The following is a 27,111-nucleotide window of genomic DNA, read 5'->3' as shown; positions in this document are numbered from 1 at the left end:
CAGCCTCAGCCTCAGCCTCTGCCCGGCCCCGGCCCCGGCCCCGGCCCGCGCAGGCGCGCCCGCCCACCGCTGCAGAGGTCGCGCGAGGCCAGTAGGTGGCGCTCTCGGTCGCGTCCCGCCCCTTATCCCGGCCCGGCACGCGGGGTCGCGGTGGCGGCGGCAGATCCCGGGATTTTCTCCCCCCCGCCCGGCCTTGTCCGGGAGCTGGCGGGCGGAGCTCAAGGATGTGGAAACTGGTGCCCGCCTCGGGAAAAGGTGAGGGAACACCCGACGCCTCGGCCGTTCCGGCGAGCTGGGCCCGGGCACCGCGGGCCCCTCCCGCCGGCTGCGCGGCTCCCCGGGCGAGCCGCCGTGTTAGCTTCCATGGGGCCGGCTCCAGCCGGGCGTGCCGCCGTGTTGGCTTCCATGGGGCCGGCTCCAGCCGGGCGTGCGTGTCCGCCCTGCCTCGGGCCGATGGTCGGCTGAGTCCTGGTCCGTGTTTTCCTGGAGCACTGCCGACCACAGTGCCTGTTAAACGTAGTAGGGCTTCTTTTCGATCGTGTGTGGGATGTCTTAGGGTGCTGCAGGTTACAGAGTCCTGCTTTGAAGTACCCGGAGAGTTGAACTCTGAGGCAGCAACCTCAGAAACGGTGTGTAACGACCAAATGTTGAACTTCATAGTGTTTCTTGCATGAAGAGCTTTGAAATTGCCTCTATGCTTTTCTTTGTTTTCTTGTCTATAGGAGCTTTAATAATAGGTATCATATAATATATATATTTCTTCCTAAGTGCTTGTAAGGAACAGACTTAACACAACTGCATCTGCTCTATTTCCTGGTTCACTGGGAGGAGATTTTGGATGTTTGATTTATATCCTGGTACACACCTAATATATGTCCTAATCTGTATTCTGACACAGCACCAAATCATGTTAAAATGAACTGATCTACCTCTTACTGCTTGGAACGCTCTTGAGTGAATCAAAACACTTCATTCTATTCAGAATGATCATTTCTGCACAGTTCATGTTTGGAGAATTATTTGCCATGGTCGATAACTAGAATCCATCTTTATGTACTCATATTTATGAAGAAACATTTTTGTTTCTGTTGACCAGTGGTAGCACACCTTTGGGAGAGTCAAGCCATTCACTGGGAAGCCACCATGGGGTCCAGGTGGCAGGTACAAAGCATAAGCCAAAGCATAAGCATTGGTCAGAGGCTGAACTTACTAAGTATCAATTTGATTTACATGAAGATCTCCTTACATTCTTTAGGAGGACATTTTCCTCTCAACCTCTTAATCAGTTATGTGAATAAACAATATAATCTCAAAAAATTAGCTACCCTTATAAAGGTGTTTTAGAAAACCTATCTTACATTGTGGGGTTTGGTTTTTTTTATTTTTTTTCTTCTAGATGTTAATCTTCAAGAAGGTATTGCTAAAAATATATTGTCCTTGAAAAAATTGTGCTGCCACTTTTGAAACTGCTTTGTTTATTTGTAAAATGTATCCTTTTATAATGGACAGAGCAAGGGAGCAAGAAAGAAAGAAAGAAAGAGGTTTTGTCTATAAGCTAAATGGATAATTCTAATCAGAATCACAGATTCAGAGTCATGGAGTATTCTAAGCTGGAAGGATCATTGAGTCCATTTCTTAAGTGAATGGCACACATGGGGACAAAACCCACAACCTTGGCATTGTTGGCACCATGCTCTGGCCATAAATGATGCATGGCAAAGCTGAGATTTAGAGGTACTACAAACTTCTCAGTTTCCCTCCCATGTGCTTCAGGTATTTTGGTGTTCTTTTCTAAATTGGTATTTTTCTGTCCCTGGTTTATTTCCAGGAGAACCATATCGGCTTTTAAGCGGTGTGGAATACGTTGTTGGACGCAGGAACTGCACAATTCTGCTTCAGGACGATCAGTCTATCAGTCGAAGTCACGCAGTTCTGACTGTAAGTCGGCCTGAAACAAGCCCTGTAAGTAGCCACCATTTTACTGCATTATTGTCACTGTGGGGACAATTCAGGCTGCCATGACCATGCATACTCTCATTTTGCTCTCACAAGTTTTATACTTGGAGTAGAACCATTGATCACCTGTCTTTTTTTTTTTTCATCTTGAATTTCTTTTTCACCCTTTAGGTTTGTTTGCTTTCGTTGAGGAATTTTGTGACATAATTTTAGTAGTCCAAGCTTCCTTTTATCCCAGAGTGACAATTCACTAGGAATTTGTATTAAAATAATCATGGCAGGAAAATGATGCAATTAAGTTTCATTACACAGACAAATTTTCAGTTCTGGGAAGTGCTTCAGTTGTGTACTGCAGACTTAGTGTCTGTTTCATTTCACATGATTTGCTTAGGGCACGGAAAAGGAAAATGTACCAAGGAGAATTAGCAATCAGCAATTTACTGTCACTGAGTGTTGTGACAGTTATGGATGTTTTGAAGTAGTCAGCAGAAATTTAGTTTATGTAACTTTATGTAGTGTTTAAAATAAAACATGTAAAACATATTTGTCTCTTTAATACTGCAAATACTGAGTGAGTCCAGTGGAGGGCTGTGAAAATTATGAGGGGATGGGAGCACCTCAGTTGTGGGGAAAGGCTGAGGCATCTGGGCCTGTTCAGCCTTGAGAAGAGACAGCTGAGAAGGGACCTCATTGGTGTCTATCAGTAGCTAGGAGGGTGTCAAGAGGATGGAACCAGGCTCTTCTTGGTGTGTCAAACAGTAGGACAAGAGACCGTGACAAACTGGAACACAGAAAGTTCCACCTGAACACGAGTAAGAACTGTGAGAGTGACTCAGTGCTGGAACAGAGTGCCCAGAGAGGCTATGGAGTCTCTATCTCTGGATACTCCAAAGGATCCTGGAGACAATCCCAACAGGCAGGTTGAATTAGATCACTTCCAGTGGTCCCTTCACACCTTTTCCATTCTGTGTAGTAGCATATAACTGCATGGCTGAATTTCATAAAAACAAGCTGTCAGTGTTGTCATCAGCTTGTGAGCCACTTTGCAAATCTGACAGTATCTAACCTCTTCTCAAGAGATGCTGGTGCACTTCAGGGAGGACTAGCATTCCTCATGGAAGGAAGCATTAGAAAGTGCTTTCAGGTGACCTTAGGCTTTTACTTGCTATTCAGTGCCCAGGATAGAACTGAGTGGTAGGTAAAAATGTAATAAACCTCAGAGCCTTGCTAAATTGCACCAGCTCAGGCCAATGAATGTCTGCCATGCACGGTCTCCAGAAAGATGAAGTGCTGTCTCCAAAAAGACTTAGGTGTAAGAGGCACAGAAGTTCTAAAGCTAAAAACATGTGTATTTTCTCTTATTTCTCTACAGTGAAAACCAGAAGATAAATAATTACTTATAGCAAGCCTCATTGTCCAAAGCCTTTATTTAAGATGATATTTTGTGGGCTGCTTCTTATTTATCCATTGCTTTGATTCACAATGATAGTAACTTATTTCTGATAAAGCTGTCTAATTCTGATAAACTATAATGGCTTATTTGTGTTTATTTTCAGAGTCAGTGTCTCTCAGTACCTGTATTAACAGTAAGAGATACATCCAAGTATGGCACTTTTGTTAATGGATCAAAACTCAATGGTGCTTCAGTGTCTTTGCAGTCAGGCGACAGAATCAACTTTGGAGTCTTTGAGAGCAAGTTTAGGTAAGTGTTTTGATTATAAAATATCAAGTTAAAAATTAATTTTTAGAAGAGTATTTTAGCACACCATGCAACTTTGCAAGTGATACAGCAATGATTAATTTTTAGACAGCAAAGGAGGTAAGTAGTATTTTGGCTGTGTTCACAACTGCTTCTGAAATAGTTTTCCATTATATTTTTACATAATTAATTTTGACACTAGGAGATTAAAATTGTAGATAAGAAAACATTGGCATTTTAGAAGATAATATGTCATGTACAGTGAGTATTTTCAGGCTCTTTTAGGCAAAGAACAAAATCCTACACCAAATGAGAAGAAGGGAGAAAGGTTTAGAGTTTGTTGGAGCCTTTGTTAATTGTTCATAATGTAATGAGAAAAGAACGGACATTGCTGGAGGATGTGAACCCAGCTTGATATTTTTTTCCCAATTTAACATGGTAGTGCTGTTTATTTATAGGAAGCACTTCTAGAAATGAAGTAGCAGATAAACAGAGTCAATCATCATCAATGCTAAAGTAACCAGAAGGTGGCTTTGTGCCTTAAAATTTTATTCAGTTTTATCAATGCTGCTGGTATTATTTATTGTTAGAAAAAACTTGGCATTCTCCTCCAATTTCTACAATAATTTTTAAAAAATATTTTAGGTAAACATACCTGAAACATGATACAGGAATCATACCATGAGACCAGTTGCATCATGGCTGTTGTAATAGAAAGTCTAAAAAGTAGAAAGAAATTTAAATAATCTAAACATGAAATAATATAATTTTATATGGAAGATCTAAAATATATATAAAGGCATATGGTCAAGGATAATGGAAATGCTAGGAAACTTATTTGAAATTGCATTTTATGACACTTGTATTTTTAAGTATTGATCTGTTGGTGACCTGTCCTATTGAGCATACTTTAGCTTTTGGAGGCGCACTCTCAAATTTCTTATGATATTTCCAGGCCTTGCACTATTCTTGAGGCACTAATTCTGTGTGATGTCTGTAAAAGGGGCCACAAGTCCATAGAAATATTTCAGACATCAGGTCAAGTTGTCATTAATTTTTCTGAATAAAGACTAGTATTATGTTCCTTCAGGAAATTTTAAAGCAGGAAGATTTTACTTTGATTTAGATTAGAGTATGGGTCTTTTATTTTTTTTCCTTCAGATTTCCATGAGATACAAAATGCAATACTTAAGTCAGCTGTGTTCATCATAATGATTGGCTGAATTAACTTAAGCAATTCTCTTTTACTTGCTCTTTGCAGAGTGGAATATGAACCTTTGGTTGTCTGCTCCTCGTGTTTAGATGTAGCACAGAAAAATGCTTTAAATCAAGCCATCCAGCAGCTTGGAGGCCTTGTAGTGAATGAATGGACAAGAGAATGTACCCACCTTGTGATGGTATCAGTAAAAGTTACTGTTAAGGTATGTTGAGCTTTTGCCTGTTGATAGCATTGCTTTGCAGTTTTCCCATGACTGCTAATTACATTCTAGACCTGTTGAAGATTTTTCTCTACAAAACCGTAATCAACTCTTCTTTTTCCAACTTTAGAAGATGTGCATGTCAACATGAGGTTGAAGGGGAAGGAAACAAAAAAAGTCAGTTTTGAAGACTTAGTAATTTTCATCAGTTGCCTTCTACATTTTCATAGCTTTAGTCAAGGCACCAGTTAAAAGCTAGGCTGTTAGAAGCAAAACAATCCTAGAAGCACAAATCAGTGTTGTTTTATTTGTTTGACACTTTCCACATCTTAGATCTTAAAATGTCGGTTGAACCATATTCTATTTGAACTTTTACTATGCAGTAAATTTGTATTTTCTGGTTTTTCAGACTATATGTGCTTTGATTTGTGCTCGACCAATTATAAAACCAGAGTTTTTTTCTGAATTAATCAGAGCTATTCAGTCCAGGCAACAGCTGCCAAATCATGAAAGGTAAGTTGCCAAATCATCATGTTTACTGTGTTGCAGAATGAAGTTTATGGGAGTTACATTATCAGATAACTACACATTTATCTGATGATTTTTGACATAATACGCAATTCATAGTAATTTTGTTCGTAGAGGAATGCTTAATATCATTAACATTTTAATATTCCAACAATTTTGTTGTTCTTATCTCTAGAGTTGTAAAATTAGAGGTCTGGAATCGACTCTATGCTTAGAGATGTTGCTGTCTCTGAAAAGGAACTTGTTTGTTGGTATTTAAATATTGCTTCAAATGCTCCTGGGAATTGATACATAAAAATAAACAGTTTACACTTTTATAAAAGAAATTGTATCAAGTTTATTTCATTACATTGAGATATTTTTCCAGTGTGCTGTTAGTTACTGAGTTTACTGTAAACTTTGGTCAGAACAGAGTGAGCCTCACCATTGAATTCTCTGAAATAGAAGAGGTTTTTAATTATCTATTGAGAGATGAAGTGAGACTAATGTGCATTAGCTTTTACTAAATGAGAATAAAATATTCATTGTTTTCACGGTTAAATTAACTTCAAAAGGGAATTCTTAATTTGGAATCAATAAATACTGCAGAATAGCTCTTCTGGTTATTTTCTTGCTGTAAGAAAAATGTAAAATAGTCACAATATTGTGTGTGACAATTTCATCTGAGCCCATATTGCTACTCATTTTACCTTGAAAAAGGAGACATTTCTGTTTTGTTTGGGGGTTGTGGTTGTTGGTTTTTTATTGTATGAACACATGGTTTATACAGGTAAGAAATTCCCACTATGTATATACATTCATATGGGCATAAATACATATGTATGTTAGGAAATGGCAATTTATTTTCTTTAGTAGGTGTGGTAGTAGCAATTGCTAGAATAGTTTGAAGACTGAGGCTGGGTAGATGCTAGAACAGCTTCTGATGCACACATGGAAATAGAAACAGAACAAGAGGATCCATAACAAGCTTTGCTTGATATGTGGTAAAATATATTTCACACAACATGACGCTGCCTTGTTACAAAAATGCTGATGCCAATCTGGAGCAATTGGTAGGAAATACTCCTTAGTTTCTAGAAGCTGCTTTACATTAGCAGGGTTTATGTAATATGTCAAATTAGTCATCTGTGAGTGGCTTAAGACTCATTTGTTCTTCAGTTTCAGAAGAATCTGAATTAATTGTAACTTTCCCTTCTATTTAAACTTCTACATTGTTTTCTGAGGATGTTAGAAAACAGAACAAACTATTCTCTGAAATACTTTCCTGTGAGATTTTTTTTTCTTTTGTAGTACAGGTGATACAAGGCATCAAAAGCTAGAGATTGGTTGTACAACGTGAAATTTGTTTGGTGCAATATTACCTGGTGGTAATGCTGCTGTTCCTGTCTGTTGCAGGAACAAGTAAACAGTGTCTTTGTCTTGCAACCAGGATGTGTGTCCATTTAATACAGAAGTGACAGTATAATTGGCTTAAGTGCTCCCTGAAAAAGATGCAGATGGATATGTTTACCTTTCTGAAATATTTTTGCTAACTTTTAAGATGCTGAGAGGACCTGAACTGGCTAAAAGGTAGTGATACTAGCAGTATACACATTTTGTAGCTTTCAAAGAGAGTTCTGCATCAAGCTAAATGAAACTGCTGATTTAATACATAGATCTATGTTTAAAATAATTGCTGTATTTTAAATAGGTCATGTTTTTGAGAAGTAGCTTGTGGGAAGATGCTGAAAATTTACTTAGCAACTATTTTCATTAAATTCCAAAAATATTTGTTACTTCGACTGGGAGTCTCTATATTGTGCATTGTAGCTAGAGCTGACCTGAGCTAATAGAGGCACAGGACATCAGACAGCTTGGGGCAATACTGGTTTGGGTGTGAAACAGGAAAAGTATATTGAGGTGGCAATACTGGGTGACACTGTTAATTAAATCTTTACTATTATTGTAGAGCTGGTCCCTCCCAAAAAGCCTAAGGAAATATTATCTTAAAGTTAAAAAGAAAAAATAATTAAAGTGTCTTTTTGTTTACAGTAAGACTTCATGTAATGGCAAATCTGCAGTTCCCATATGAATGTGAGACTTACTGAGTTTTTATGCTGTTACCCTAGTGCTCTGGTACTCTCTGACAGCCTATGCAAGGAAGAACAATAACTGGAGATTTCACAAATGGCTGCATGAGTGCAATCCTGTATGAAATAATGTGTTTCATGACTGCAGGCCAATGTCTATAGTGCAGGGCCTTGAAAAAGAAGAAAAGTAACAAAATTTTGAACAGAAACTCACCAAGAATCAAAATCTATGTATTGAGAGATTCAAGGTTGTATAGGATCTTTTCTAAATAATGGTGTTACTGTTAAAAGCTTATGAGGCATATATGAGGAACACTTTAGAATCCTGACTGCAGAAGACTGTTGCCTCTTGAGCTTGAATCAGCATTGGGTAAGAGTTTATAAGGAAAACCAAAGGTGGTTTTTTTTGGGGTGTTTTTTGGAGACAATCATAATTTAAAGTTGTATGCTGAAATTAAGAAATGGAGATTTTAAAATATATTTATAAAGAACTATAGTCCAGTTTCAAAGTAGTGAAAACTGTTGTTTTTCTGTTTTGACTTGTCCTTTTGTCTTTAAAGATGACTTTGTCCCTTGCATTTATCTTAGGTTACTAACTGTCTCTAGAGAATCCTCTATCGGAAATCTTCTGGCATAATAACTAAAGTCTGAAATTAGTAGGCTTTGTCATATCTATTCAATTTCAATGCAACAATATTTCTGTAAACAGATTTTAACAGGCTACTGAAATAGATCAAATACTCACCTTTCAAAATCTGGTGGATTTAGGTTGCCTAATTTTCATTGTGTACATAAAGGTTGAAGGCTTGATTGTGAAGGACACATAAGAATGAAGATTATTTAAAAGCACCTGTAACTATATAGCCTATTCATAACACATTTTAGCCTATCATAATTGAATTGCATATTTGGATGAAGTAGAAATTTTATGTGCTTATATTATATGTGTTTGGCTTTAAATATATGTTTATTTTTTGTGTTTGAGGGATGTTTTTCTGTTTACAAATGGTTGATTTTTTTCTGAAATGTCAATATTTCAGCATTTCATATATGTCTTCTTTAGAATCTGCCAATCTTTGCTGTTAAACTGAATTTTTTTGGTGTGTTTCTCTTCTTTCTGTGCATAGTAGTATGGAAAGGATATATAATCAGCTGTCAGAATAAAGATAATTAGTTCTGTGATTAGCCAAACTGTGTACATAAGCAGCTGTCTGGGTACAGGTGGGGTATAGTTTGGTTAAAATTAACTTACCATTTCCATTCTTTCTGACATATGCTTTCACCTTGCTCTGTCAGTACTGCTGCAGCAGTGACTATGTGGCTCAAAAATCTTCTAAGTATCCTGAAATTAGTAGTTAAATGCATGTCCTAACTCCAGAGTGATTTAGGACATGGCTAATGATGGCAGGCCATCATTAACTGGAGCTGAGGTTGTAGGCTGTGACAAAATTTAGGCCTTCAGGGTAGAATTTTATTTTTGCCTAATGTATTTCCTAGCTAAACTCCAGCTCACTTTCCTTGTATTGGACAAAATAATAGAGAATCTGCAGAGTGAATCCTTTCAGTTCTGTATCCCACTAGCAAGGAAAGTGTCCTTGTCTGCTGTCACGTTATAGGCTGTTCTTGTGTGTGGTGGCACACAACTTGACACAGTAGAAGAGAATGAGGGGTGACTGTCCACACATGGGGGAGTGAGGAAGCAAGATGATTAATTTTGTGTGGAGTTTTACTATCATCACGTGTCAATGCAGAATGAAGTTGCAGTCTCATTTGTGAGTGTTGTTTAGTAAGAATGTGGATATGTGTACAGCAGCTTGGGTGAATGCATTCCTAGAAGTGTTTTTTAGTTACACCAGTAGAAAGTCTCGGTCTTATCTTTGATGATGAGAAATTGGGGGCTCTGTTTCTTCTTAACAATTTCTTGCAAATTATTTATGTAAGTAGTTTTAGCAGAGAAATGCAGGATTTTAACTTCAGAACTTTACTCTTAAACAGAAAGGACTATGAGTCAGTACTGATTTGGGAATCTGAATTTTGTAACTTTCATTTTCTGTTCTTGCAGCTTTTATCCTCCAGTTGACGAGCCTTCCATTGGCAGCGAAAACTTGGATTTATCTGAGCATCATGAAAGGAAAAAAATATTCAGTGGAAAAACTTTTGTATTTCTAACTGCCAAGCAGGTAATCAGGCTTTGCATTGCAGAAATATTGCAGGGGTAGCTAAGTACAGACTTGTTCACTCTGAAATCACACTCATTCTGGGTTCATCAGGAAAGAAGGATTTCTGTGTATTTATCCTATGGTATGGTGGCCTCAGCAAGATAAAATGTAGAGGAGGAACAGAACATATTTCATCTGCAGTAGTGCATCAGTGAGAAGCACTACACTGATAGTTCTGTATTCTGATACCTCTGAACTGACTGCATTCTAAGTTGGGTTTTTTTGCATTCTCTTTTTAGCACAAGAAACTGGGTCCAGCAGTTGTTCTTGGAGGAGGGGAAGTAAAGTTGATGACAGAAGGAAGAAAAGAAATGCCTTTACTACTTTCTCCTGAAGTTTGTGTAGTTGATGTGGGTTTGGCAAACTCTCAGCTCTCAGGATCTGACTCTATGACAAACTGGACTGATTCCATTCTGACTGACTTGGAAAGGTGCAGCATTGTTCTCTTGTACAGCGGTAGGGTAATTTCAGAACTTCTACAGAGACTTGGTCATGGTATTTACATACATATTTAAGCAGGAGGCTGCTTATAAAGAGGTCATTTTTACATTGTTTTAAGTATTTGGCAGAGTAACTAAAACTTCTTGAAGCAGAAACAACTTGGCAGTTCCGTGAGGATTTGGTGGAATTCCTGTTTTCTTCTCTTTTTATTACTTTTCTGTAGAACTCAGTTCTACAAAAAATTCATCATAATGCAGTTGCTTTATAATTGCAGAGAGCAAACAGTTTCTGTTCTACTATTTAAAAGAAGTTAAAATTTATATATTCTAAGAATTCAAAATAGATAATTTATGATATTTCATTGATTATATGTATTTCATCAAAAGGAGATGAGATGGCACCTTGAGCTCATGTGGTTCACTTTTGTACAATGTTTTTGAAGAACAGCTTCTGTTTAATGAAAATTACTTTCTGTTTTGGTGGTAGGTTTTGTTTGAGAGGGCAGACTGCATACATTATAAATGTTAGGATTATAATTATGCCATTTTATTGAAACAATGAAGCAAAATCTCAATCCTAACACATAAACCTAGTTCCCCTAAATTTTCCTGCTAGGTAGAGAAGACAGTACTCAATCTCATCTCATAACTGTAGTACTGAAGATCTGGGGGAGAAGGGTGCCTGACTTGTAAGAAGTGGTCAGATCTTTCAAGTCTCTTTTTATACAGTTTTGAACCAGAGGTAGAGCATAATTGGTTAAATGCCCAAAAATCAGGAAAGGAGAGCTGTTAGGGCTAGATTACTGGAGCTATACAGTGGCTACAGCAGCAGGAGACATGGGAGTTCATACATATAGGACATGGCTCTAATGAAGGATAATTGTGCTGACTTACTGTATTGGGAAAAACAGTAGTGTTTTTTGGAGGCTGATTATTTGTGGAGGAAGAATGGAACATTTTGTACTCTGCCATAACTTTGGTCATTTGCCTGTTTATCTTTGAATATGAAAAGCTTTTTTTTTTTATTATTTGTATATTAACAGCAAGAATCTTAGGGCTATTCCAGAGGCAGAAATTGGATTGGCAGTTATCTTCATGTCTACAGAAAAATACTGCAACCCTCAAAAGCAGCCTGCTTCCAAAGGTAATTGGAAGGAAGGGGAGTAATAAGTTAACAGCCTTAAAGAGGCAGTATTTCTTTTTGTGTAGGAGCATCAGTTATGTTTTTCTGTTTTGCAAAACCACTAAAAAAAAGTGACATTCTATGAAAAACGTATACAACTCCAAAGAGGTAATTGGTTTTTAATGGTCGTGCACTAAATTGCAATGAAATTTACATGACTCTTAGATGTAAATAAAAAAGTGGATCTAAAACTAGCCTAAAAGGCAGACGCGTAGAACAGTAACCTTGAAAAAAAAGATACTTTGAAAACATCTGAAGTTCATCTTTTTAGTGACCACTGAATTCATATGTATGTGGTGTTTGAATTCCATGCTATTCTGTCTTTTCATAAAAGACTGGGATAATCAGGAAGTCAAAGATGAATTTCAGAAATCAAGAGAATAAGAATGGAAATAATTTGTTAAGTCTTTCTTTTTTTTCTTCTTTGCCCTTTGCTCTAAACAGAATTTGCTTTAGGAAAATACAGACACCTCCTGCACAGTTTAAAACTAAAAATAATCTTTCCATACGTTAAGACAATGAGACATGTTCACATTTGCTGAAGTAGTAGTTTGGGAGTGGACATTCCAAGTCTTGACTTGAAGTTTGTATTTGCTAATGCGGTAATAACAAAAGTCTTTGAGAGACAGAAGGAGGTTTTGTTTGTCTCTTTTCATGCCTCTTCATATTATTCTATATTTTGTTGCTATGAAATTTTCAGAATTACATTTTATAGAATTATGTTTGTTTTGTTCTACAAAATGTTGTATCAGGTAGAAAATTCTACCGTTATTTTAAAAATCAAAGAAAAAAACCCTGAAGTCTGTCTCTACATGCAGGAACATGACTTACTTGAAAATGTATTTTGAATAAAGACATATATGCAGTACTGGCAGAGACGCTGATTCTTGTTTCCAGTCTGAACAGTTCAACTGGAGAAAAGTTAAGTTGTCTGAAATTGCGTAAACAGACTGTATATCAGACTTTAAAGGGAGCAGTGTTTAAAATTGGAAAAACCTGTATCCCAGATACAAGAAATCATCATACAGGAGTAAATATAAGGAATTTTGTGCTCTGACAGTTTTGCATGATCTATATATTGCGTGATATATATATATATATTTATAAAATATATACCACATGATTTTTTAAGTGCATTATGTACATACTGGTATATGATTTCTCATTATGCTTCATTTTTATTTAAGCAGAATTTCATTACTTAACCAGTAGAATATTTAACTAAATCTGAATTCCAGAATTTGGTCCTTTAGAACTATTTCTGTCAGGTTTTTTTAATTAATAAATCTGCTTATTTTTTAATGAAAACTGCTTTAAGATCATTTTATAAAGATCTCATGTATCTCATGTGATCAAGTAGTAATGTGCAATAGCATATGCAAAGAAACACAGATTTGATATTAACCTTCTAATTCTTCTCTCATGTTGGTTTTGCAGCTGCAAGTTCTGCATCAGCTGTTGCAGGCCGAGCCATTTCCCAGAGTCTGGCTGTGGATGAAACCATAATGCCAACTGCTGCAGATACCAGCACGTTATACATAGCTGATACAGAAGAGCAGACGTGGTATTCATGGAAATTTCTAAGCTAATATTTGCAAATAAAGCAGTCCTTTATGGCAAAGAAGCTGTATCATTGCCATGGGGAAAGATACACGGGGTTAGAAATTGTGGTAGTTTCTGGGGTCTTCAACGATGGTGGAAAGGAAGGAGTCTGATTCCATGTTCTTAGAAGGCTAATTTACTATTTTATGATATTATATTAAAGAGTGCTGTACTAAATTACATTAAATAATAGAGAAAGGATACAGACAGAAGGCTAGAAAGAATGATAATGAAAACTCGTGACTGACTCCTCAGAGTCTGACACAGCTGGCCATGATTGGCCATTAAGCAAAAACAATTCACATGTTGAATAAACAATCTCCAAACCACATTCTAAAGCAGCAAAACACAGGAGAAGCTGAGGCCTCTCAGCTTCCCAGGAGAAAATCCTGGGCAAGGAGATTTTTCCAAAAAATATTACGGTGACGAGAAATGCCATGCACTAAATTGCTGTCACTTGTCTGCAGTGACAATTCCTTCTTTTGAGTACTAGATTACAGAAAGCATCCCATAGGATTTAGATGACTTTCAAATGCATTTGTAGGTACTGCATATCTATCGTGACTGTCTGAAGTGTTAAAAATTTTCAAGCCATTTCACAATTATAAAAATGTATTGATCATAGCAGATTTCACAGTTTGTTTTCAGCACATCGTTTATACAAGTTTATTCAAAGTGCAGGTATAGGTTTTTTAAAAAGTGTATCTCTGGTAACCTCCTGTGTGTCATTTAGTATTTCTTTCCTCTCTAATCTAGTATGGAGATGGAGAATACTTCCCAGGTGCATAGACAAAGGAGAATGGCTTTCCAGGATACAACTGGAAAGAAAAACAGTGGCACAAGTGGCAGTGTAAATGCAGGAGCATCGGTACCTAGAGGGAACAGAACATCTGGGTTCAGTCAAAGAAGTCAGCCTGTCTCACCATCTAAAATTCCAGAAGCTGGCAAACCTCGTGAGAGTGCTTCACGCCACCAGTCAAACTCAATTATGAATTACTTCCAGGTTTCTAGAAAAAGGTACGTTGAAATGTTCTTGACATTATTTCCCTTACTGATATGTTCGTGATGTTTCTGGAAAATGTTAACTCAAGCAATGTACTTTAAATTTGACACATACTTAAAAAGGTAATTTTTAGATCAAATTCCTAGAATGGAAAGTTTTTCCTCAAGGGCACTTTGAATTTCACAATGCAGTCCCTAAAACCCCAGAAGCTGTTATGTTGTGGGTACAGCTAATCATACTCAAAAATGCTTTTGTAATTTCTTTCTTTTGTAATTTATTTCTGGCTAAGGGAAAGAGCTGAAGAAGAAGAAACATCTGTACCCAAAATAGCAAAATTGGAGGAAAGGTCATCTCCTCTTCCCAAGTGCACTGAAACCACAACTTCATTGATCTGCAACAGTGAAGCAAAACAGCATCAAAAGAAAAATAACATCCTTGAACCAAACCTAAATTTTGCAGAAGACATGGGTATAAAGCCTACGAGGGAAAGTGTAAAACTAACGAGTGATAGAACAGACGCTAAAACCACTTCTAGTGAAAATCATGCACCAAAAAAGAGAAAGGAATTAGATGATTTGTCTAAAGATACAGAAGCACTAGAAATTGTGTTTGGAAGTGGAGACATAGACTGGGAAGATCAAATGACAGATCATGACCAGGAAGCTCAGAGAAGTAAACGGAAAAAACAGTGTTTGGAAGCCAAAGGAAGCAGGATTCCAGAAGTAAATGTAAATCAGCAAGAGGAGAATAAAGTATTGGTAAGTTTTATATTCTTCTCGGGTTCCTAATCTTGAAATTTGCAGTTTTGTTGGAAGGATGCAATTGAGTCCTTGAGGGAGGAGATTGCCTTTATGCAGAAAGTGGCTCTATAAAATTTGTTTGCTTAAATCTCATACATTAATTTTTAGTTCAGAATTATTCATCTTTTACAAGTGAACATTGCAGTTTTACATCTACCTAAATGTTTTTTTATATTCTGGGCATTTTTTTCTTTGTTTATTGAAAGCTGCTTGTATTCTGAACTTTTCCTCTTTTTTTTTTTTTTTTACTTTATATACTGTAAGTAGAATAGGAGAATACATCCCTGGTCCAAGAAAAATTTCTCATACTGCTTGTTGCTGTGTTAATTACAATGTTGTTACTTATACTAAGATAGTACTCAATTATATTTTTGTAATTAATTTTCTAAAGAAACTTATTGTTGACCTCTTCTGTTGAATACCACAGTAGTGTCCAATGTCTTTTGAGTCTTTTGATATTGTGTGAAAGATTATTAAAATTCCTGTATGAGAAATTTTAAACCAAAACTAACAAAAACAACAGCAAAACCAAAACACAGCTTGTGTTTTTGTGATTATTTTTCTGTTTTTGTTTTTGACGCTAAGGAAATTTTCTAAGAGGTATGAAGAAAACAATACACTTTCAGTTAACAGTGGTTACTTCATTGAAAGAAAAAGAAAAGCAGATTTGTAAAGGAAAACAATGTTGACAAGTCTAGAGTATTAACAGTACAATAGGAATAAGAGACCAAGGTTTTTTTTTTATTTATTTGGAACATATATTTTAGTGCTAACTGTCCAGTCCATTTACAGTGTAGGCAGTGTTTAAGTGCTTAAAAGTTTGAACGCATGATTAACTGGAATTTGCAAGATTTCTTAGACCACATAAGAATTAGTAATTTTCTATGCATCCTTAGGTCAGACCAGCTTGACACCTTGTTGATGCTTTACTGGAGCTTCTGGCAAAGTGTGAACTTGAACTTCATTATAGTGCTCTTTTCTTGTATGTGTTACTAACAGGCAAACTTTAAAAGACAAGTTCTATAATTTAGAGAATTTTGTTTCTTGATTTTTATATTAGCAGACAGTAGGTACTTTTTATTAGGTCTGAGTGTACTGACGGACTAAAACTGGTGCTTGGAATAGTCTATTGAATTTTGTTGCTTGATGCTTGGAAAGTTTTTCTAGTCTAACTTCTTGTCAGGATTCTGAAGGAGAAAAATAATCTTATGGGCAACTAAACTGGTACTTTAGCAGATAAATATGCACTTAAAGATTTCTGCTGAAAACAAGTCTCTTCATAGTTTAATAATGACCTACTTTATTCATGTAAAATACATTTCCAGTGGACTAGGAAGGAGATTTCATTATAAAGCTCTCCAGGCAAATTTGATAACTATTTTCTCTAGGTATAGATGCACCTTGTGTATCTGGCAAGACAAAGAATGTGAGTAATTGACTCAAAACCTTCAAGTTGCATAAAGCTGATTTGGTATTTTATGAACCGCTGAAAGTAATTTATGTAATACAAATCTAGTTTTAAACTATAGGACATAATCAACCTGCAGAACACTTTCTTGTCCTGGTAATGAAATGTCCTTTCTGCACACATGTACACTTCAAATATCAAATTGAAAATTCTGCTTTTGAATATAAAAAGCTTTTACAGTTTTCCAGAGCCTGCCAGAACTTTGAAGATTGTACAGATTGACAAAACTTCCTGGTGTATAAGGAAGAAGGAAAAAAACACAACTGAACAAATAGTAGTGATGTTTTAATAGAGGAAAATCTCCAACAATTGTTATAGTATGCATAAAATCATAAAAAAATTAAAGTACGGGGCAGTTTATTTCCTGTCTAAAAATTTATATTGATTTGAATATGTTTATTCTACCATAAAGAGCAGAAAACAATTCTATGTAATTAAATGTCCATTTCATTTCAGCTTTGTATTTAAAATAATTTTTAATCAAATAGAAAGAAGAGGATCTTGGATCAGTTCTAGCTTCAGAAATGAAAAGTAATATCAAGCAAGAGTCTTCAGTCTTGGTAAGGAGCCAGCTAATTGTAAGTTTGTACAGCAAATAAAAAGCTTTACAGAAACACATCAAATTTTTGCTCTTAATAACCTAGTATTTTTGGATCCTGTTTCAAGGTAAAGGAGGTTTGGAGGATTGTACTCCGTAACATAATCATATGTAAATTTCAATAGTGCAGTCCAGCTTGTAGACTGTGAAAAAAGTAGTTCATCTCTGTTCTTCTGTAATGGCATTTGGGTGGATACTTAAAGGTGACTGAAACTTCATGTAATTGTATTAACTCCTCAGTGTGGTTAATACTTGTACTGATGATTTTCTTAGATTACCTACTTAATGGCCTGCCAGGGATGTAATCCTGTCTGCTGCAAGATCACAACTAAAAGGGAAGAGATGGAGCACTGGGAAAATAGATGTCATATACAGTGATTAACAGTAGATAGTGTGCTAGTTTTTTGTAGGTGAGATGAAGGAGAGGAGAGGAGAGGAGAGGAGAGGAGAGGAGAGGAGAGGAGAGGAGAGGAGAGGAGAGGAGAGGAGAGGAGAGGAGAGGAGAGGAGAGGAGAGGAGAGGAGAGGAGAGGAGAGGAGAGGAGAGGAGAGGAGAGGAGAGGAGAGGAGAGGAGAGGAGAGGAGAGGAGAGTTGCTTGGGGTGGCAGGGAGGCAGAGGAAGAGGAGACTAGGGTGAATGAAACTGAAATAAAAGAATTCTGAAGAGACAGAGTGTACCAGTCAACAAGGAATAATACCATTTCATCTACATACAAATAAAACCTCAAGAAGAGGGAATGCTGAGCAGTTATACCAAAGTGCAGGGTCCTCAGATTAAAGGACTTCTGATTATGTTTTACAATAAAACAGCTGTTCTGCATCTGGGCTGGCACTGCCCTTGAACATAGTTTAATGTTACTTACGAGCTTGTCCTGCTCCCAGATTCCTTTGGAATCCACATAGATATAGCCCTAGGCAGCAAAGTGTGGATGCAAACTTGCTGGCATATGAGCATTCTCATGGACAAGAAAAATTTAATATATTAATCAAATTCAGCTTACAGCCCTAAATTTGTAGGCTAGAATTATCTGTAGGCTAGAATTGAGCTGAAAATGTTCAACTTTGTCTGCCATGCAGCATTTAAATATGTATTTAAACACAAGCAAATCGAATTTACTCTATTTATGGTATATTAGGAGTCTGAGAAGTTCATAGTTCATGTCTTAGCTTGTAGCACTGCTGCTGCTTTCCCTCACTGTTTTGTAATCCCAACTTTTACTTAGGTCTGCTCAGGATAATTTCTCTACAGTTTGTGCTGTTAGACATGCTGTGTGCCTGTTCTGTACTTCAATGCTTCTTCCTTTTTCTTCCCACATAAGAACCACACCAAACTGCAAGATGACTCCAGCAATCTTCCTAGCAGGCTTCTGTTGACAGAGTTTAGATCGCTGGTTGTCAGCCATCCAAGACAGAACAGTCATCTCTCTGGAAATACCAGCTATGGGGGAAAGAAAAATTTCAAAATGTTCAAAAAGGTTAGTGTGTTTTTTGAATGGTCACAAGATGGCACTATTTAAAACTACTAAAATGTGTTGCCTTCAGATTGTAGAATTGTTTTACTAAACATTTAAATACCATATTATACTATAAACAGTATTTTTTTAATTGACTGAAGAAGTACTAGTTCACAAAGACTTACCTTGTGCTAGATTATTTAAATACTTATACACCCTTTATTCCAAGCTGTTACTTGGAATAAGTTGTTAAGTGACAGCTACCATAACTGTAGGTTGTACTTGTAAAAGCTAGCAATTCCACTTCTCCAAAGACCTATATATAAACCATAGGGTAATTCAGAATCTTCCATTTTAACTAATAAATCTTGGATTTCTAAATAGAACTAAATCTGTATTATACAAATGTAAAATGATTGCTTGCTTGGGTCCTGAAGACAATTGCAAAATGATTCTTAGTGTTCAGTGTAAAAGTACCACTTCAGCTTGTATTAAAAATAAAATAAAAAGTAAAATCATATGGTATGAGATGACTAGAAAGGCACTTCAGTAAAATACTATGTATAGAATGTGATTACATAATACTACTTCCTGGGAGTATGGTCTCATTTTTAGATAATGTTTTAATTTTCTGATAATCCACCATTTTGTAACAGATGCTTATGCAGTCTGACAGTAAAATATAAACTCATTTTTATTGATATTTCAATCTCCACTTAATGCACTATGAAATTTATTTATTATGTTTAACTTACCAGATGTATTTTTGTTTGTTTCTTTTGGTAAAAGGAGGGAGTTAATAGCTTTCTGTAAATGCTTTTTTAACTTCAGTCACATTTAAATAAGATCTTTGAATGTTAGTCAAAGAAAGACTGCCTGACTTTCTTCTGTGATGTCTGAATAGACTTTCTGAATTTGTTAAAATAGATATTTTATTTGCAATATGCTTGCCTTGTAGTTGTAAGAATTTATTGTCCAACAGGTAGCTTACCCTGGGGCAGGACAACTTCCACACATTATTGGAGGATCAGATTTGATTGCTCACCATGCTAGAAAGAATTCAGAGCTAGAAGACTGGTTAAGGCAAGAAATTGAGGTAAGAAATCAGTTTTTAAACATGATCAAATAAAAACTTGACTAATTTAAGTAATCATACCAACCTGTGATCATTACTGGGATACTACAGGATTTTATTTTTTAAATAAAACCTCAGCTGGTTAGTCGTCCACACATGCTCATGGGAGCATTTACAGTAGTAAAATTACTGAATGTCAGAGGTCAGTGGTAACACTCATGTAATCAGAAATATTTATAGAAAGAAAATCAGTAACCTAAATGAAAGCAATCTTTTGATGAGTAAAATAAGTGCTACGTAAACTTGTGACTTGTAAAAATGTGACAGGGAGCTAGAAAAAATTTCTATATGGCTAACGGCTCAAATAGTTGTACAGTACAGTTAATATTCTACTCTTGAATAGAACAGAAAGTGTATGAGTAAAGCTGTGTTGGGGTGTACTGAAGAGATGTAGTAAGAATAAATATAATATTTTTTCTTTTGTGCACATCTTTAGATATAAAAATCCTAAAAAACCACTTATCATGGCAGTTCTTTGGCACTTTCATTTTCTGATAGTTTCCTTAAAAATGTTTGCTGATGAGTCATACTGTTTCCAGAGCCTGATTGAGATGCAGTTGCATCAACGCTTCTTATCTCATTTTTTGACTCTCTGAATATAGATAATGTTAATTAAAATTCCCCTTATACACAAATAATCATATTTTTAAAAATTGTATTTCTATAATGGTGCTTAAAACCTAAAAAATCCAATTTCTGACCAAAATTGACACTTTGCACAAACTATTCCCTTTCTTTAGTTGGTAGCAGTAGCCAAATTTGAGTAGTGAAATAACTTGTCTAATGTGAATATGCACTAAACAGAAAACTTAGAGGGAACTTACTTCTTTGGGAAAAACTCTGTTAGTGTAGGAATATTGTTTTTCTAAATGCTTAATTAGAATTATCCTTAACAGTCAAATATTTAATAAACTTTCTTAGGAACAGAACCGACATGCAAGAGAAGAATCACTTGCTGATGATCTCTTTAGGTAAGAGTTTTACGTTTGTGCGTAGAAAAATGTGTATTTTTGCATCACATCTTTTTTTTTTTTTTACAAATTTTGATTTTGGAAAAGATTACTTTGACTATTCTTTGCAAAATTTCACGTGTTCTTATATATAGAATGTAGTCAAAGTGGTTCATCAGTTTCTCTGGGAAAAAAACCAACCTATTCAGGCTTCATTAACGTGGAAAATAGGAGGAGGCGAGTTGGAGGAGAAAACATGGAAAGATGTTCCTGACTGTCAGCATCTCTGTAGCCAGTCACAGACAGGGGTGAAGCTGCCATTGTTCTGATGCGAATTTCTGTCATGGATCATCTCCTGCTCCTATCTGCTTTATCTCCACACTCCTCCCCTGCCCAGAGAAACCATAGCCAATCCATAGAATTTGCTGTCCAGAAGACATTTAAGCATTAGAAAGAAAATGTTACAATGCTATAACAGTAAAATCAAAAAACTGTTTTGAGAGTTAATAGGGTCTCATTTTGTTTAGCAAAAACTTCATTACTTTCTATGTTTTTTATGTGAAGAAACAAGTGACCAGTGTTTGACTTCTCACCTCTCATGAATGTGAGGAACACCAAAAGTTGTGCATTTGAGTAGAAAAATGTATATGGTGAAGAAGGATTTTTTTTCTGAATCACTGTCAGACAATCACAATTTTGTATATCAGCACATGTTAGAACCATTCAGAAAATCTTGCTGCATTAACAACTTGCTCTGTTCATTAACAGCTAATAATGGAGCATTTCTTTCAAAGGGTATACATTTAATTGTTGAAGGCTGAATTGTATAGCAACAACAGTGACTTCTAATACCTTTCTAGATATGTGGTGATGTAATTTGGCGCACAAGTTGTCACGTTTTTCTGTCGAAGCATAAAGTTTTGATGAGTTACTTTAGTGGAAGTAAAACTGCCTGATCATTCAGTTATGTTTGTAAGTTAGTCATGCATGAATACAAAACGCATCAGAATTTCAAAGAAATGACAGGAGTTTGGGAGATGAAGCACAAATGGAGAAGGCCAAGGGATAGCAAGTAGATGTCAAGTAGAGTCAAACTATAAGCATATTGCAGTAAATCAGGTAACTATTTAGTATGTACAGAAAATAGCTCTAAATTTCTAACAGTCAAGCAGAAGCTGTATAAAGGGCAAGGTAGGGCAAGGATCTGCTTTATGCAGGAGTAGGAAGCAGCAGAAAGGTTGTGTCTGAATGAGTTGTGGTCAAATGTACATCAGCATAAACATACACACCCCTTTTCCCTCCTCTTTTGATTTTTGTGGTGTCCTTTTCCAGTGAAGAGCTTTGTGTTGGGACATTAAAGGCTTGGAAAAGCTTGGTCATGCATCAGATTTAAATGTTGTAAGTAGTTAGGAAATCTGAAAATCTCATTAACAGTTATCTTAAGTTCTTACAGAGGTTCTTCTATCTTATGCATCCTTTATTCAAATAGTGGTAACTATAGTTAATTATAGGAGTGTAGTCAGGGAAAGGACTGAGCACTGGCTATTCCCTTGTTATGAATATATAATAAAGCTGTTTGCATCACATTGTATATCTATATAAACTTTGAATATCATTATTTTACTTATTTGTGACAGATTTTATTTTTTTGTTGCAGATATGATCCTAATGTGAAAAGAAGAAGATAAATTGTGACCTGGATTTAGTGTTTCTCTGGCAAAACCTGCTTTCTCTTAGGTTTCCTGGTTGCAGTGTGTATGATGTTCCTATATAGGACCATTTGAATATCTCTTATTGTAAGACATGTTTTCTAAGTCTTGCTTTTATTAAAAAAAAGAGAAAAGTTCCTTTCACTGCTTGGTACTTACAGATTGCAGCATTGTTAAGACCTTCCCATTATTCACTTCAGAGTAATGCTCAGGAAAATACTGTAGATACTTAGGATTTCATTTTAGGCTATTTCTAATGTTTGGTTATCAGTACTATTTTAGGAAAAAAAGTTAGCATCAGGCTATTTTTTCTTTTTTCAGAAAGGCTTTGTTAATTAGGTACTTTCAAAGGTATCTTAAGAATTGAAAATCTATTGAGGCTGAGATACAACTGGTGTTCGATTATGATATGGTTGATAAGATATGATCATTATATGATGCATAATGAACCACTTCTCTGTGGTTCATTTTATAGAGCATATAACTGGTACAGAATATCTTGGAACTGAAAAACCCAGCTTCTTTTTCTCTTGCTTAAACATATTTTCATTTACACCTTGAAATCAGTGTGATTGAATGTTCATTTGTTAAAACCTACTTCTGAGCCAGACAAAGTCTTAAAGAGTTGTGACACCCAAATTTGGAATTTGAAATTACATGACCCATTTCTTTCTTTCACACCTTTACTTTTTTCAATCACTGTGTAAAAAATACAGCCTTCAAAATAGTTTGACTGGGAAAGCTATGAAACAATTACCTGTTTGTGGATTAGGAGAGCTCATCTTAATGATCTGAGAATTGCGATTAGTGAGATTACCCTGGAAGTACAGTGAGAAAAACTTTCTAGACTTCCTGCTCAGGCGTATGAAGTCTGTCTCACATGCAGATAAAAATGGACAATAGGTCTGTTGCATTCTATTTCAAGGGGGAGGATCTCCTTCCTCATATGAGGAAGTAATCTGGTTGATTGGCACAGTCAGTCACTCCCTCTGCCAAGAGCTCTGAGCAATCAACATGAGCTGCACCCTTTGAAGGGCTCCGTTGTGTATCAGATGTGAGGAACAGCACTGTGATCTGTGCATGTCAGGATAGCAGATGTGCTGAAGTCATCATGGTTGCAACATGCAGAAAATACTTGGCCTTCCAAAGCCAGTGTTTTCTTGGGTCTGTCTTGGCTTCTTCTTGCTGGTCAGCAGTTTTCCAGAGTGATACACAAAGTGCAGCCCAATACTTCTGAGCTCCACAAAAGCTGTGAGAGTGTTTGCATCAGAGCACGTAAAATCTTTAAAAGATTTAAGCAATTCTTAAGCAGTTGAAATTCTTTCTGAAGGAGATGTACTGACTGTTCTGTGAGAATTTCCAGGTTTTCTGGCTGAAGACCTGCTGGTCCAACAGCTCTTGTAGACTGAGGTTTTGGATTGTTGTTACTCGACTCAAGCTAATAGTTTGGATAGCAGATTATCAGTGGATAAGATTTTTCAGAAAGAATCTTGTAGAACTGTTGTATTTAAAAAACAGCTGGAGAATTTTTGAGGTGAAAGGACAATCAATACATGCAATGTATAGGGGCCTTCTACAACAACGACCAAGTCCTTTGCTGCCCAGACTGCAATCTGCTAGGGGCTCAAAAAACCCCTAGCAGATTGCTAGGCCATAGTTGAGAGCATAGTTGTTCATGTTTCATGATTTAGGGCTCTTCAAATCCAGTTTCCCAGACAGCTGAATTTACCAGCTTTGGTACTTACTTAAAAAATTTAGTATTTAAGAGTTGTGGGTCCCTTTCAGCTCAAAATATTCTAGAATTCCAACTTGAGGGTGCCTAGCAGGTGATATAATTTGGTTTGTAATGCAGTTTCAGCTGCTGTCCAGTTGATGAAAAGCCTACACATTAGTACACCTGAGCTTCTCCTATATCAATATGAAGTTAGGCTTGCATTAAAAAGCTTAGACATACAAACCCCTGAGCCATGGCTTTAATTGTAATACCTAATTAATGTAACAAATCCTATTCATTATTCTGAAGCCTTCCTTCCATTTTAACTTATTTTTTTGTCATGATTTTCACCTCAGTACATTAGAGGAAATATGCTTGTTAGCTTACTGGTTTGGTCTTCTGTTACTGGAAGTTTCTGAGGTAGATGGTAAAGGACATAATTACATGATCCAATAAATTTCAATTTCCAATAAATTACATCAATATCTGCCTTATCCCTAGAGCTAGTGCATTAACTTCACCTGGTATTTCCTTTATGGTATAGAAGATACTGTTGTCGGCTAACCCCATCAGACAGCTAAGGTCCCACGCAGCCACTCACACACTCCCCAGCACGATGGGAGAATCGTAGAATGAGAAAAGAGAAGGATGGAAGGCTCATGGGTTGAGGCATTTCTACAGGTAAGGAAAAGGTTATGAGCATAAGCAAGGGCAATCAACTTTGCATCCTGCAGTTCAGAAATTTTGCTGTGTGCTCTATTTTCACTGTGCAGCTTGTGCTCTCTGGTTTCAACCATTCAATTTCTGGGAGAGCTTGTTTGGTGCTGCTTTTCTGTGGAAGGTTCAGTAAATCAGAGAAGGTATCTAAGGTTTCTTTCATCTGCCACACTCATGGTCTGCAAGTATACCCACCTTTTTGACAGAGTTATGCTCTTCACCTTAAAAACACATCTAAGCAGAAACTTCAGATTTTGTTTCTTACATTTTCTGTGTGTAACACAGTTTGAGGGTTTGCCTGGAATGGTTTTTTTTTGAAACACTTAATACTTTTGTTCACACTGCTTACAGCAAGGAGATGCACACAATATATAAACTAAATAAACTTTTTATTAGCAAGGCTCTTAACATACAGTTTTGCATTCAGCAGCTTAGCTGATGAAAACAGTTTAAAGCAGGTTGAATCACTCTAGATACTACTAAAACTGAATGCTGTATCCCAGCATAAAAACATGTTTAATTTTCAGTTTAACTCACACCAATTTCAGCTGACTTCCCACTTTCCCACATCAGCTGGAGAAGCCACAGGTTTGGTTTTTTTTGGAGAAGACTACCAAGATATTTGCACTGTTGAAGTGTGATTCTATTTCTGTCCATTCACGTCTATGAGTCTGTCCTTTTTTCTGCTACCCTTAACTCCCCCATCTTCTCCCAGAATGGTGGCGGTTGTGCGTCAGGGCTGGCCTCTCCTTTGTCATTGCACCAGTGCCTATATGTGGAAACTGTGTTTGCAGTCAGCTTGAGTTCCTCCATCCAGCCACCTCCCCATCACCTCCCTCTGAAATGCCAAGTCCCTTCCTTGCCTTCATTCCTGATGTGTGACAGGCTCTATTCCATATTAAATCCTAACTGAGACTGAATCCTAACTGAGTAGCTGAAGCTTCTACTGTAGACCTACCTCTAACCCACTCACCCATCTTGCTCCAGTCCATGTTATACAAATGATTTCTCAGCCCTGTCTCTTCCTCTCCCATAAAACTGGACGGAGTCTTGCACCTTCTTCTCTTGCTTTTTTCCATTTCTTGAATCAATGGTCAGTCACATTTGGCCACATCTGGTTTGAGTTACAAATTCCCAAACTGATTTTTGCTTGATTTTTCAAATCCCAATTGTGTTGATGTTGTTTTGGTATCTCCTTATAATTCAAGCCAAATGTGACAAAAAAAAATGAACCCTCTTCCTTATCGGTATTCCTCCCTCTTCCTCTTGCAATCTTTGATCACCATCATCATCACATTCCAGTGAGATAGTTACAAAAATGCTACACAATATCAGATATCCCTGACTAGCAACTCTCTCTAGCACTTGCTTTAGCGCTCTGCCCATACTGCTTTGCTGCAGCTTTTATTACTGGAACCTCTGTCAGTCATTGGTTTCAGTACCAGATCCATGCAAAACACCTTCTCCCACATTCTGAATACTGAAGCTCTCTTTTCCTCTGCAGTTTGATCTTTCATTTGACTTGAGTTCCCTACTTCTCAAAATGAAAATAACTGACTTCTAGGTGACACTTATTTTAATTTTTTTGCCTTCCGTCTGTAATCAGTTTTCACACATTAAGATTAAACAAGCCTAGCATGCAAACCACAGGAGTATTTATCATCTTGATTATTAAAAAAGAGAGCAAAAGAGAGGTTTTGCTCACAAGTTGCTTACAGAAAACATTATGTGTTTACACTGCTCATCTTTTAAAAAGTATGATGCAAGCATACTCCAGCGAAAGATGAAAACAGGCACTGCCACACACAAAGAAATGATATTTACACAGTATGTCCAAGTCCAGGTGCATTGTATGTGAGCAAACATAGGTAGATTAATATAGTCCTTTATATAATTTCAAACTGGAATTCCAGCATAGCAGGTCTAACAGAAATGGGCAAGGTCAGAGTATTGACTCAGTAAATTGTGCCAAGGAGATGTAAGGTAGCAGGATCAGTTATTGAACAATAGCTCACTGTTCACATGGCAGCTGGTCTTAGCATCCAAACTGATGAAAAATACTCATATATCTAGTTAAAGAACAACCTAGAAATGCCAGGATTCTATAATGTTTTGTGAATACATAGCAAACCTAGTTGTTAATTTTCTTTATGCTGTCATGGAAGTCTCCAGAGGGTGTCTAGGGACATAAAGCCCAATTTTAGTTTATTGAAGCATTCACTGTAGGCTGGTACTTACACATTGCTCATAATAAAGAGATGGAGGAGGAAGATGCAAATTAAGAGTTACTTAGCCTTCAGAACAAGTTGTTTCCTGGTTTTGATAACTGCTGATTACATATAGTTTTTAAGAGTTGGTTTATAAAGCCCTGAAAGTAGAAATTATCAGTTAGAAAATGACCTGACATGCAGACAGGTATAATATGAACTCAAGGTCAAGATATGCTTGAG

The 27,111-nt window shown here is 36.6% G+C and overlaps 1 protein-coding gene across 2 annotated transcripts; it reads left to right on the top strand.

Moving 5' to 3' along the window:
* The first annotated feature begins 96 nt into the window (after positions 1-96).
* On the top strand, positions 97-22,374 carry NBN (nibrin). 2 transcript variants are annotated; one of them, XM_064390974.1, is made up of 16 exons: positions 97-255; positions 1,829-1,962; positions 3,513-3,658; positions 4,917-5,076; positions 5,483-5,586; positions 9,733-9,850; positions 10,129-10,319; positions 11,373-11,473; positions 12,950-13,076; positions 13,871-14,131; positions 14,407-14,875; positions 16,874-16,945; positions 18,302-18,457; positions 19,419-19,532; positions 20,493-20,542; positions 22,179-22,374. In XM_064390974.1, the coding sequence occupies exons 1-16, from the start codon at positions 225-227 to the stop codon at positions 22,207-22,209; spliced, it is 2,265 nt and encodes a 754-aa protein (XP_064247044.1). In that variant the 5' UTR covers positions 97-224; the 3' UTR covers positions 22,210-22,374. The 2 variants fall into 2 exon arrangements, with proteins under 2 accessions (XP_064247044.1, XP_064247052.1); XM_064390982.1 differs by lacking the exons at positions 18,302-18,457; positions 19,419-19,532; positions 20,493-20,542; positions 22,179-22,374 and having other exon boundaries at positions 16,842-16,944.
* Positions 22,375-27,111: the final 4,737 nt, after the last annotated feature.

The sequence above is a fragment of the Passer domesticus genome, chromosome 1 (genome assembly GCF_036417665.1).
Source record: "Passer domesticus isolate bPasDom1 chromosome 1, bPasDom1.hap1, whole genome shotgun sequence".
NCBI lineage: Eukaryota > Metazoa > Chordata > Aves > Passeriformes > Passeridae > Passer > Passer domesticus.
Note: the sequence above shows the minus strand (reverse complement) of the source record. Positions and strands in the feature narration are given on the sequence as shown.